The sequence below is a fragment of the Mytilus trossulus genome, chromosome 3 (assembly GCF_036588685.1).
Source record: "Mytilus trossulus isolate FHL-02 chromosome 3, PNRI_Mtr1.1.1.hap1, whole genome shotgun sequence".
NCBI classification, from domain to species: Eukaryota; Metazoa; Mollusca; class Bivalvia; order Mytilida; family Mytilidae; genus Mytilus; species Mytilus trossulus.
This window is the reverse complement of record NC_086375.1, coordinates 41,202,694-41,216,698: the sequence shown is the minus strand read 5'-3', so window position 1 is coordinate 41,216,698 and position 14,005 is coordinate 41,202,694. Positions and strand designations below refer to the sequence as shown.

Below are 14,005 nucleotides of genomic sequence, written 5' to 3'. Positions count from 1 at the left end.
AGAAGAAGAAGATGGTGTACTAAATTATAATCCTAGTACCTTTGATAACTAATTACTACCATGACTACCCTCAAAAATATAAGTTTGTTCTGAGACTACTATAACTATGTGTTATAGTAGTCTCAGGTTTGTTATAGAAATTTACAAGGATTTGTAAACAGGTAAATCTGGTTACTGGTTTGGCATTAATCTTTTATAAAACAATGTTGTCAGTAGCTTTGAGACTTACATGTGTGTAAATCTCATTACACCATAGTCATTTTCTCTGAATGTCCATAACCCTCCAATGTCACCAGATCTTTCTAAGACAACCACACTCAAACCAGCTTCTCTCAGACATTTTGCAGTGACAAGTCCAGAAATTCCTGCACCAATAACGATAACATCGGGACGATGGGCTTGATCTTGGGAGGACATGTTTTAAATGACATGTCAAGTTATTTCAGGGTAAGATAACGTAAAAAATGGTTCAAAGTTCATTTTAGCTCTTTTAACCATGTGGGTTTGTTTACATTTTTATCTTCCGGCTCTGCGCACCTGACCCGTGACGTCACTTCCTTCTTGAGTTCGATAGCTATCTTGTTCATCACTGGTAAGCATTTCTCTTTTCCTGTTGGAAAGGAAGCTTAATAAGCATCAGACTTAAAGTATTTGTGCTAGTATAGTCGTAATATATCGTATTCCTTCAATAATTGAACTAAAACTTTCAAAATATATCAGTAAACTGAAATGTCACAATGGATGAACATTCTTAGAATGCCATAAATTTGTCATAATTTCATTTTTACCATGTTTTCTTATTTGACAACGCATTAGCTTGCTGCATGCACTTTATAACTCTTTGATTAAACTTTTATTTTTTTCAATAATGATGCTATATACATGCATGATATGTCGAATGGTTTGCCATTTAGCCATTTCTTCAATGAACTAAAATGACTATATAAAGGTTAATCCCTTTTCTGAATCCCAAAGCAATTTCAGACTTGGCTGCCCACAGAAAAATGTTTCCTACTCAGTTGTTGGTCATTTCATCACCATTCATGGTCTAACGCCTCTGAACTAATTAAAATTCCATGGAATGCATTAGTTATCATTTGGTTATACTCTTTTCATCTCTATTTTGCTTTAAAACCTTTTGAACCTTTTGAATGTGGATGAAGATTATTTTTACACATATTAAAGAATTAAAAAAAAATATGACTGAAGAAGGAATAAAAACTGTCATCTGTACTCAAAATTTCAAAATAACAATGTTTTTAACATATATATCATATAGGGAACAACCATTCAACTTCAAAAGGGGGTGGGCCAGTATGTTTTTTTCCTAAAAAAAATATTTTGATCACCAATTTACATGTAGGCTTGATAAAAATAAATATTGTGACCAGATGACAAGAGAAAATTCTGAAATCAGATTTATCAAACACCTTTTTGTGTTAATTTTTGAAGAAAAAAAATGTGATTGATAGTGTTGAATAATAAAAATCACAATGTGAAAAAATTATTCCAACTCGGACAAAAACCTTTTTTTTTTGTACTGACGTTTGAAGGAAAGTTAGTTTCTGTTCTATTACTATAGTTTGCCTAATGCTTATTTTAAAAATGCTAATCAAGTGTGAATTTCTGTGACATGGCTTTTACCGTTCCAGAGTTATGCCCCTTTACAAATGGAAAAATGCTGAATTTTTTTATATTCATTCAAATTCAATAACTTCAGTTTGCCCAAAACAAATGTTATTATAACTTGCATGTATAAAAACTGCTTAGGCCATGGAAAATTAATTGTTGGTTTCCCCTAACATGGGAAAATTTTAAAGACCTGGCAGACAGGCTTTTTTTTTTTTTTTTTTTTAAATTTTTTTTTGTTACCATGCATAATTTTATATCTATATGTTTTGTTTCTATAGTGGAACTATAAACTTGCATATTTTCAACACTTAAAGTTGTCTCTGCAAAAAAAAAACAAAAAAAAAAAGGTTTTTTTTGTGTTTTTTTTTTGCAATAAAATTTAATGACTCGGCGGTTAAAAAATGACCCGGGCGGGTTAGGGGAAACCATCAATTATTTTTCCATGGCCTTATTACCACAAAAATAAATGAACTTATATGGCGTCTCTTTAATATTTGTAGAGAAGTTAATAAATTATGGCGCTAAATACAAATTGAAAAATCATTGGTCATAGACTAAATGTGAAATTAGATGGCGTCTCTTTAATAATTGTAGAGTAGTTAATAAATTATGACGCTAATGCAAATTAAAAAAAATGCTGATTTTTTGTATCTGTTTCCTTCAACTAAAACACAATACTTATTACCATAAAAATCGTAATAAGTACAAATTTGAGTAGGTGCACTTTTAACGTTCTTCAGTTATAATGTGTCTGAATAGGATGGAAGGTATTTTAAGGGCATCTTTTAATATCTTTGAATCTTCATGTATAGCAATGTAACTATTCTGCTCAGCTTGTTGTTTTAGTTCAAATCAAGAAATATTCGCCTTACTCATTATTTTGATTCCGCATATGAATAAACTGGATGTCAAGCAGCCAATAAGCAACATTCATTACCATAGAACGAAAAACAACTTCTATCAAATATCTTTCAGGGACATTTGTTTAGATAATTATACATGTTATACATATTTTTAGCTTTACTCAACAAAAGTCATTTACCATGTTTACCTAACATACATAATTCCTCTTGTAAAACCCTTGAATCTCTTTCATTAATCCTTCACCCTATAGAAGAGTACCATTAACAGGTATGCCTGACTCTTGGTGCAAGAGTTAAGTGGTTTAAAGGCTGCATGTACAGATACATGTACATGTATATATATATGCTTCCTGTGTCATTACAATGATTTATCAGAGGTTGCCAACAGCATGCTTGCTCAAACTTCATCTTTATGCCCCCGTCATTGCGGAGGGGATTTTAAGTTTACCATTGTCTCTACATATGTACATGTACGTATGTCTCAAAGTTGGTTTCCGTTCTCTAACTTTATTGTACTTATAAATGAATGGTGAGAGATGGACAAACAAATACATACATGTGTACACATACTTAATATTAGCCTTATTGTATCCCCACAATATTTTAGCAATGTTTTGTTCTTGTAATAATTAAAAGCTCTCTTTTAATTTTGAAGACTCTTTTAATTGTTATTTCAGACTTTTTATCTGTTTTTATTTAAATTTTGACTAGTTGTCACTTGTGTACTGTATGTAGACCAATTGTTTTCACCTACTGAAGGCGACCTACATGTACATGGAAAATATAGTCATCTCTTGATGGTTTTTTTTTCAATTTTAATTGTTTTAGAGTTATGTAACCTTAGTTTTCAAAATAAGGGCATATCATCATGATCATTAGCTTATGAAGAAGCACTTAATTTTCTTCAAGAAATATGCAAATTATTCGCCTTACAGAAATCTAGAAAATAAATAATTTCTTTTAATTATCCAAGTAAGTATAGTTACACAAGAAACTCAAGCTCTTAAATTTGTACATCTATATAAGTGTATGCTGTCATCAATCATGGAAGAATCTAGTAAAGTGCATCATTATATACGCATTTACAACTTTGTACTATTGTCATGATTGTTTATATACATATACATGTACATGTAACATAATACTGTTGTTTATTGCAGGCTTGAGTGGAAAAATAGGATCGTAAATCCTTATAATGCCCCTGTTTGGGAAGTCACAGAAGAGTCCCCAGGATGTGGTTAAGTCCTTAAAGGAGGCTCTCCTTGCTGTTTCCAAGGGAAGTACAGGGGAAAAGAAAGCTGATAAGGTATGAAGTAACTTGAGCATCCAGTGAAGTCTTTTAAGATGAATTGAATGTAAAACCTTTAGATAATCATGATCACTTCACAGAATGGACAAGGAAGTATTGCATTTCAATTTTTTTTTTTTTTTACACTTTTTAACATGTACATTGTACATGTTAAATAAGTTAAAAAGTATTTGTTGAGATCTAATATTGAAGCATAGAATTTGTTTTCTTCAAATGAAAAGGTGTTCTGCAGACTCTGCCATTTTGGATCCTTTATAACATATTTTTTTTCAACATGTAGTATGAAAATTTCTTTACTAGGTATATTTCACCCTAACATTTTGTGTTCTCAACAACTCGCTTGATATTATTTATACTGATAAACTCATTATTTAAAAGGGCTCGCTTGATATTATTACTGATAAAGTCAGTATTAAAAAAAAAACATCAATTATTCTACATGTGAAATGTATTGCAGGAATATGATTATTTCTTAAATTCTTTAAATTAACTGCATATACATGTATATACATTGTGTAGTTCTCCGTAGCATACATCATCGTACATGTTGAAGTTTTAAAAATTTATACATGTATTTAATTTTGATAATATATATAATACAACTAATTTAAGTGTCCATGTCTAGTGACAGTTACATTGTACATGTACATGTACCTGTTTCCACTGTCTACATCCATGCACATGTAAACTTGATCTTGGTTGCCTTCGGCTGTTGTTTGCTCTATGGTCGGGTGGTTGTCGCTTTGACATATTCACCATTTCCTTTCTCAATTTTATTGATCATATTAATACAGTGAAACCTATTTAAACTGAACCTCTTCGGGACTTAAGATTTTTTTAGTTTTCAGCGGATGTTTGGTTTTATCAGGTCCGCAATGCACACAATTTGATATGACGGTGCTTATGAATATGTTTGGTTTATACAGGTTTTCGGTTGATACAGGATTCGGTTTAGTCAGGATTCACTGTACTACTAAGTCTTACATAGTTATCCTTTTAACATATTAAATGTATACATGTTGTTTCTGTATATTATTAATTTTTTGCAGGCAACAGAAGATATTTCCAAGAATCTTGCCCATATAAAAGGTATCCTGTATGGAGTAGGGGACCAGGAGCCACAGACTGAGCTAGTGGCCCAGCTGTCACAAGAAATGTATAATCACAATATGTTGTTGTTGCTTATAATGAATCTAACTAAGGTGGATTTTGAGGTAATTATTCTTTCTTAGATCACCTTGGCCTAGCCATGGTATCTTTTTTCGCCAATTGGCAATTTTTTTTCTTAGAAAAACACTAAACCAATCTCAAAACAAATGTTTGAAAGTTTGCCAAGGGGTATGGAGCAGAAAGCTCAGAATTTCAAAATTTGTTTTCATCACATCTCCGTCTTTGTTAGTAGGAAGTTATTACACATCTAATTGATATTTTTTAATATTTTTTGTCGATTTTCTTGAATTTAAAGCTATTATTGACATGACAGAAATAGTAAAAAAAAAAACTTAAAAGGTATTACAAGATTTAGGAAATGGCAATTTGACTGAAATCATCAAATGCCCTTGAATAGAGATTTTGAACATTTTGGCCTAATATCTTGGTAAGTTCAATACATACATGTAGACAAGAACTATTAAAAAAAAACTATTAAAAAAAAGAGCATGTCAATATTTACATAATATATAAGTCATAAACCAGATGGACAAACAAATAGTTGTATATATATTCTAGCATGATGTGTTTTTCTTTTAATAGGGCAGAAAAGATGTGGTTCAGATCTTCAACAACATGTTGAGAAGACAGATTGGTTCCCGTGCTCCAACTGTAGAACATATATGTTGTAAACAGGATATACTATCAGAATTAATGAAAGGGTGGGTAAAATGTTAACATTTAAACCTGTAATAAACCTTTTGAACAAGTTACTGTTCTAAAGTTATGCCATTTTACAAATGGAAAAATTGATGAATTTTTCGCTTCCGTTCTCTTACTAAAGTTTTCCTCAACCAAATGTTATGAAACATATGCACATTGATTATTACATGTACTACAAAACTCCGGTCAAGTACAAATTTGGATAGCATCATCTTTATCCTTCTTGAGTTGTGTCCCTTTATATATGTTATATTAATTCCATATAAAATTTTACTAGTCTGGGGCAACGAACTTGTGGCTAATGGTCTTGGCAATATTCCTCTTTCTTGGCTGTCAAGTGAAAAAATAATGAAATATTTTACTACAAAAATGTATTTGAATAATTCTGGTGTTTAATCTTTAGATGTGTTGACAAAACAATTTGTGCATTGTGTAATTATATTGCAATTAACCATCTTGAAGACTTCAGTGATCAAATTCATAACCAATTTACTTTACCCATTATGGTCCTAATGAAATATTTTTTTAGAAATTTCTTTTTTGTAGCCAAAGTCATAACTTATTGACAAAACAGAAAATACTGTATGCAATTATTTTGCATGAATTGAATTTCTACTTTCAGTTATGAGAATCAAGAAGTTGCACTGAATTGTGGACAGATGTTACGTGAATGTTGTCGTTCAGAAGAGCTAGCTAAGATTTTATTATCTTCTTCACAGTTTTATAAATTTTTTGACTATGTAGAAGTTTCAACGTTTGATATTGCTTCAGATGCATTTTCTACATTTAAGGTAAGATTTAGAATAAGTTAAATGTGTGTTTCCGAAATATATTTCCCCACAAGCAAAACTTTGCAACTGTGTGTGTTTTATCTGCCAATAAAAAGTCTTAAAAATGTTTCCATTTCAAACATTAATTAATTCTTATGGTATTCTACACTTCAAACATTGCTCTATCAGTTAGGGGAATTCTTATCAAAGTACCAGTTACCGTCAATTCACAGTATCCATATCAGATCCTTGAAGTAGCAAAGTTTAGAAGGATTACAAACAGTCTAAACAAATTACCTGTTACATCAAATCCATTGCTGGCAGCCTAGAAAGATTCACTATGAATTTCTGTGAATTTTAAAAACATTCTATCCAAGTACAATATTGGCATGATTGGTGAATCAATAATATCTTAAATATTAAGAAGATGTGGTATGATTGCCACTGAAATAACTCTCCAACAGAGACTAAATGTGGAAATTAGTAAAAGTGAAATTTTGAGAATCAATTCTATTCCAAACAACCATGATTATCAACATGGCGATGGACAATTACTAAAATTTGTTCCTATTTGAATATTTTCAATTTTTATGTTCATCTCTATACCAATTTGAACAATTTTAAAAGCAGACTGACTTAAATTGTTTTATATTTAGACTTACTCATTTATTTACCTTTTTCAGGAATTATTGACAAAACACAAAATGTTGTCATCTGAATTTTTAGAGGCTAATTATGACAGGATATTTGATAATTACCAGTCTTTGTTAAATTCTGAGAATTATGTTACAAGACGGCAAGCACTCAAGGTAAGTTTTCACCTGTCACATTTCAATACACCTTAAAACATCCAGATGCTACTACTAGAAAAGACACTCATCTGACATCCAATATTTTAAATTAGCTTTCTCAATATTTGTTGTGTTTTTCTTTCATATTTTTTTTCATTTTAGAAAGTAACAAATTTTGTGTAGTCCCTTGTTTAAATTCTCTTGTGAGATATTTTATTGTATAGATAAAGATAAAAATAAAATTTATGATTTTAAAGTGCCACGTTTTGATCTTACACTGATCTTACACAACAGTAAAACATTTACAAGTACAATCACATAAAAAAAAAGAAAGAAAGATCAACACCCAGCCTATAAAGACTTTCCATTCTCAATTTTATTTCTATAATCTCAAATTTAAGACTGTTAAATACACCTAGTTTAAAAATCTATGGGTAAACAATTATGGGTAAAGCTGTGATAAAAATAAAACATTTATATATATTATAATTTAAAATTTATAAAAGTGAAAGAAAATAGAGTTATTTCCCCTTTCCTATAAATCTGATATAATTGAAATAGAATTCCCTGCTGTCTAGACAGTTCTTAAAAATCATTATGGGTCACACAGGCCATTAAAAATTGCGGTTGCAATCATGACTACATGGGGATTGAAGCTGAAAGGGTTTAAGACAATTTTTAACTTACTTTTGAGCTTTTACCTTTTATTTAAATCAGGTTCAGGCTTTTAGGATCCTCTTGTTATTTTTTTTTTTTAAATAAGGCAAATGTCTCACTTTACAGATCTTTCATTGATTGTAATATTATATATCTTAAATATTATGTTGTAATTTCAACTCATTTGACAATGAAACATGGACTGATTGTTTTATTAAATACTGGTATATTTAAATTAATAATTGATTATTTAGACAATGATTTAATGAGACATGTACTATAAGTAATTCATTTAAATTGCCTGCTTTGCTGAATACCATTTAATAAAAATTGCCAATGAATATTTAACTTTTTATGGGTATTTATTGTAAATGGACAATATTATGGTCCATATGTTTTTTAAAAACAAATAAAATATTGAAACATGTGTCTGATTGATGCCATGGGATTTTTTCAATTTTTTATAAGTCTTTTGTGGTTTACCCTTTTGTTTATTACAACAAAGAATTTATTCATTTATGGAAAATTACTGACCTAAAAATTTCTTTCCTTCATATGAATTTGCTACTTGACTTCTTACAACACTCCTGTTGTGAATAATAATTATGAAGCCTTGGAATCCCTAAAAAATTGAGAATTGGGAATGTGTCCATGAGACAATTTTTAGTTGTCACTTCATTTATCTGTTCATTTACAAACACAAGAATCATTAGTAGGAGGTCAATAAAGTTTTGCTTGGTTATTTCAAATCATATGGATTTTTTTAAGGTCCAGAAAACATTATGTAGTAAAACATGTACAAGATTTATAAAATAAATTCAATATTAATTTGCAACATGGGTGCCTAATATTATCAAATATGAGAGGAATTAATATATTATATATATATGGTCTCAGGAGCCTTTAATCAAAATGATACTACCAATGTCATTATAGGTTTTGAAAGTCCTAAATTTTTAGGTTAGACATATTTAATAATTAATAAAAATGATATATCACACAGCTTTAATGAGAAAAAAATATATAATTATGAACTATTATAATAGATTTTTGTACTACATCATGACATTTAATTTAATTTAAAATTGACTTTAATCTTTAGTGCAAATTAACCTAACAGATAAAAACATTTCATCAAAAGTACAAATGACAATCCCTTAGTATAGCAAAGGAATTCAATTTCAAATCAGTAAGCCATGAATGGAATTCATATACCATGGAATGTAGAAAGAGACTTTAAAAAGGAACATTTTTTTTTAGTTTCTATACAATTTTGAAAATAAATGCTAGCCTATGCTTTTATTTTGTGAAAAGTGCTACAGAATAGGTTTCTCTAAAGTGGGTCTCATTGGGGTCTAAGTATGACACAGAATTGCTGATTTTTGTCGAGCCTTCGACTTTAGTCGAAAAAGCGAGACTAAGCGATCCTACATTCCGGCGGCGGCGTCCACAAATATTCACTCTGTGGTTAAAGTTTTTTAAATTTTAATAACTTTCTTAAACTATACTGTATTTCTACCAAACTTGGACAGAAGCTTCTTTATGATCATTAGATAGTATCCAGAAGTAAATTTTGTAAAAATAAAATTCCATTTTTTCCGTATTTTACTTATAAATGGACTTAGTTTTTCTGCAGGGAAACATAACATTCACTCTGTGGTTAAAGTTTTTGAAATTTTAATAACTTTCTCAAACTATCCTGGGTTTGTACCAAACTTTGACAGAAGTTTGTTTATGATCATAAGATAGTATTCAGAAGTAAATTTTGTAAAAAAATAAATGCATTTTTCCGTATTTTACTTATAAATGGACTTAGTTTTTTCTACGGGGAAACATAACATTCACTCTGTGGTTAAAGTTTTTGAAATTTTAATAACTTTCTCAAACTATCCTGGGTTTGTACCAATCTTTGACAGAAGTTTGTTTATGATCATAAGATAGTATCCAGAAGTAAATTTTGTAAAAAAATAAATGCATTTTTCCGTATTTTACTTATAAATGGACTTAGTTTTTTCTGCTGGGTAACATTACATTCACTCTGTGGTTAAAGTTTTTAGAATTTTAATAACTTTCTTAAACTATCCTGGGTTTGTACCAATCTTTGACAGAAGCTTATTTATGATCATTAGATAGTATCCAGAAGTAAATTTTGTAAAAACAGAACTCTATTTTTTCTGTATTTTTCTTTTAAATGGACTTTAATTTTCTTCCAGTTCACCTTACAAACAGTCTGCAGTTAAAGTTTTCAAAACATTTATTATATTCATTAAACTATCATAGATTTTTACCAAAATTGGACAGATTAGCTTCTCACAATCATAAGATAGTATCAAGAGGAATATTTTTATTGACTTTTTTCCTCAGTTTTGTTGAGCCTGTGATTTACAGCAAAAGTAGGCGAGACACTGGGTTCCGCGGAACCCTTACAAATTTTTTGTAAGTGTGACAGGTGAAAGTCAAATTATTGTGTCGTGAAAATGGGAAATGAGGTCTTGCAGGACCCGGGAAATGACAACAAAAATGAGAATTGCTTACGTACATAGTGTAAGCGGGAAAAGGGAATCCAAAAAAACAGTAAGCAGGATTGGAACCCCCCAATGAGACCTCCTCTAAATGCAGAATTTCCTGAAACCACTATCAGTTATAATGTTTCGCTACTGACCCCCTAATCCATATCATGTACATGCCTCTTAACTTATGAGTTTAGAAATGTACTAAATTATGATAGATTTAAAATTATAATAGTACTCAGTTTCCTAGCAAAAAAAAATCACCCTTTGGTTTAAACACATCAATTTAACATCTTAGTTGTGGTAAGTATACTTAAGGTCAAGGAACAGTAAATGGGCTATGTCGCAGATTTTGCTCAACCTTGGTTCGTTGAACTACAACTGAAAATCGAAAAAATAAAACATTAATCTCTTTTATTATTTGAAAAATTGCAGATTGATATCTCTTAATATGGGTGAATATTTGTATAGAAAGCACATAAAATCGGCAAAAAAACTTCTAACATTTGTCTTAAAATCGCCAAATCTCTAATTCTGCTCCATAGATTTTTCTTAAAAAACTATATATTGTTGACACATAAATTTCTGTTTTAATGATATAAAATAATCATAGGGTCACCGACTTCGTTTTTTGTCTAATAATCAATTTGTTTCCTTGTTGGTAGTGAAAAACATCAAAAATCAACATTTTAAGGCCTGCAACGCGATAATGTTACGATTATTTCGACATTTTGTTGGATTTTTTCACAATAAACGCAACTTTGAATGATGAATACCGTAAAAACGAAGTCGGTGACCCTATCTTTATTTTGCATCATTATAACGGAAATTTATGTATCAACAACATATAGTTTTTTAAGAAAAATCTATGGAATAGAATAAGAGATTTGGCGTTATTAAGACAAATTTTGGAAGGATTTTCGCCGATTTTATGTGCTTTCTTTACAAATGTTCACCCATTTTGTAACAATTCAATCAGTAATATTTCAAATGATAAATGAGATTTCTGCATTATTTTTTCGATTTTCAGTTGAAGTTCATCGAGCCAGAGTTGTATGCCAAATTTTACTGAAATCTGTGACATAGCCTATTTACTGTAACTTGACCTTAAACGTATTGTTCATGGTTATTTGTTTATGTACATTTATTGAATGTATGCTTATAAGTACTGAAAAATTCCCAGGAATTTACTTATAAAAAAAAAAACTGAATACATCTAGTTTTTTTATGCCCCACCAACGATAGTAGAGGGGCATTATGTTTCCTAGTCTGTGCATCAGTCCATTCTTTAGTCTGTTCGTCTGTCTGTCCCACTTCAGGTCTTTGGTCAAGGTAGTTTTTGATAGCTGAAGTCCAATCAACTTGAAACTTAGTACACTTGTTGCTTAAGATATGATATTTCTAATTGTATAGGCAAATTAGACTTTTGACCCCAATTTTTGGGTCCACTGAACATAGAAAATGAAAGTGGAAGTTTCAGGTTGAAGTTTTTGGTCAAGGTAGTTTTTGATGAAATTGAAGTCCAATCAACTTGAAACTTAGTACACATGTTCCCTATGGTATGATCTTTCTAATTTTAATGCCAAATAAAAAAAAAATACCCAATTTCAGTCCATTGAACATGGAAAATGATAGTGTGAGTGTGACATCTGTTTACTTTGGACACATTCTTGTTATCACTTTATTTCAAATGTTACCTATAGAAGCCATAAATTCATGTTTGTTGAAATATATGCTTTATATTTCTTGTGTGTTTATTCTGTGGTTGTTAGGAGAGTAATTGTTAGACTGTCATAGTTTCACATGCTTCATATTTGTTGTGTCTTTATTTTATAGTTGTTAGGAGAGTTATTGTTAGACAGTCATAGTTTCACATGCTTCATATTTGTTGTGTCTTTATTTTGTAGTTGTTAGGAGAGTTATTGTTAGACAGTCATAGTTTCACATGCTTCATATTTGTTGTGTCTTTATTTTGTAGTTGTTAGGAGAGTAATTGTTAGACAGTCATAGTTTCACATGCCTTATATTTCTTGTGTTTTTATTTTGTAGTTGTTAGGAGAGTTTTTGTTAGACAGTCATAGTTTCACATGCCTTATATTTCTTGTGTTTTTATTTTGTAGTTGTTAGGAGAGTAATTGTTAGACAGTCATAGTTTCACATGCCTTAAATTTCTTGTGTTTTTATTTTGTAGTTGTTAGGCGAGTTATTGTTAGACAGACATAATTTCACCACGATGACGAAGTACATTTCCAATCCTGATAATCTAAAACTTATGATGAACATGTTGAGGGAGAAAAGCCGAAACATTCAGTTTGAAGCTTTCCATGTATTCAAGGTATGCATTCAATTAACCTGAGTCCTTGACAACTATGAGACTTAAGAGCACTTAATGGCCATAAAATATTATTTATGAATAATAGATTTCAATGTCTCAATAAAAAGTATTATGAAACTGACAATTTACACTCTTCAAAAGAAAGGTAAATCAATATATGAATTCATAAATACATGTAGTAAGCTATTGACAAAATCATGTTTATAGTCAGTTTTAGCATGTTAAACAGAATGCTGTAACAGAACTTACATGACTTTCGGTCAATTTCGAAAAGCATGTTTCTTCTTTTAAAAATATCATCAAACTATTCTTCCTCTACATTTAAAACTTGAATGTAACTTTTAGAATAAGAAATAAACAAAATCGGGTTACTTAGCTTGATTATAATGTAAAAAATATGTTACAACAGAAAAGAAACTTTGGTTAATTTATATGTTTCTGAGTTTAGTCGCATCCATTCGCTTAATTAGAAACATTTTTCTTTACAGGTCAGACGATAAGTGACATGCATTGCACAGTTATTTTTTAAATATCTAATAATTGAAATCTGAACACCTCAATTCATTGTGACACAATCATATTTCATAACAACTAATCAATTTAATTTCTGCTCTACCTCAGTGGTTTTGAAAAATATACACAATTGTAGCCTTTTATGAGGTCCAAACAAGGATATATATTTCTACAGTGTATCTACCTAGTCTGGGGTCGATATACTTCTTTAGGAAGATATATCCTTGTAAAGACCTATTACAAAGGCTTTAATTTCCTAATATTATATTACCTGAATTTACTGCATATATATTGAAGAAAGTTTCCTGAAAATTGAATTATCATTTCTTTTCCAGGTGTTTGTAGCAAATCCAAATAAACCAAAGCCAATATTGGATATATTACTTAGGAACAAAGAAAAGCTTGTTGACTTTTTAACGAAATTTCACACAGAACGATCCGATGACGAACAATTTAACGACGAAAAAGCATATCTAATTAAACAAATTAAAGAGCTTAAATCAGTCGACGAGTCATAGTATTCAGTGTTGTGTAACAGAACAAGTGTGCTATAATGTTATGTGAGTTGTCTCCCTTCTGATGACTTCTTCAGTATGGAAGGAAGATTTACTCTACAGTTGTAATATATATTTCATGTTTTATTGGACACATAGTGCTATATGTATTTAACAGTAAATCTATTTTCATGTATATATGTATACAGTATGAAAATTTGTTTCAGTATGAAACTTCACATTTTTTATATATAATAAA

The 14,005-nt window shown here is 30.1% G+C and overlaps 2 protein-coding genes across 3 annotated transcripts in view; one reads left to right on the top strand and one right to left on the bottom strand.

Annotated features, from left to right (window-relative positions):
• Positions 1–544, bottom strand: part of LOC134711486 (flavin-containing monooxygenase 5-like) — a 16,007-nt gene extending 15,463 nt beyond the window's left edge. Inside the window, exon 1 of the mRNA XM_063572100.1 lies at positions 230–544. Within this exon, the coding sequence (XP_063428170.1) occupies positions 230–417 (188 nt within the window). The 5' untranslated portion in view covers positions 418–544. The remainder of the gene's footprint in view (positions 1–229) is intronic.
• LOC134711488 (protein Mo25-like) lies at positions 533–14,005 on the top strand. 2 transcript variants are annotated; one of them, XM_063572101.1, is made up of 8 exons: positions 533–592; positions 3,656–3,801; positions 4,854–5,018; positions 5,557–5,675; positions 6,299–6,467; positions 7,130–7,255; positions 12,596–12,739; positions 13,588–14,005. In XM_063572101.1, the coding sequence occupies exons 2-8, from the start codon at positions 3,691–3,693 to the stop codon at positions 13,768–13,770; spliced, it is 1,017 nt and encodes a 338-aa protein (XP_063428171.1). In that variant the 5' UTR covers positions 533–592; positions 3,656–3,690; the 3' UTR covers positions 13,771–14,005. The 2 variants fall into 2 exon arrangements, with proteins under 2 accessions (XP_063428171.1, XP_063428172.1); XM_063572102.1 differs by lacking the exon at positions 533–592 and adding an exon at positions 629–647.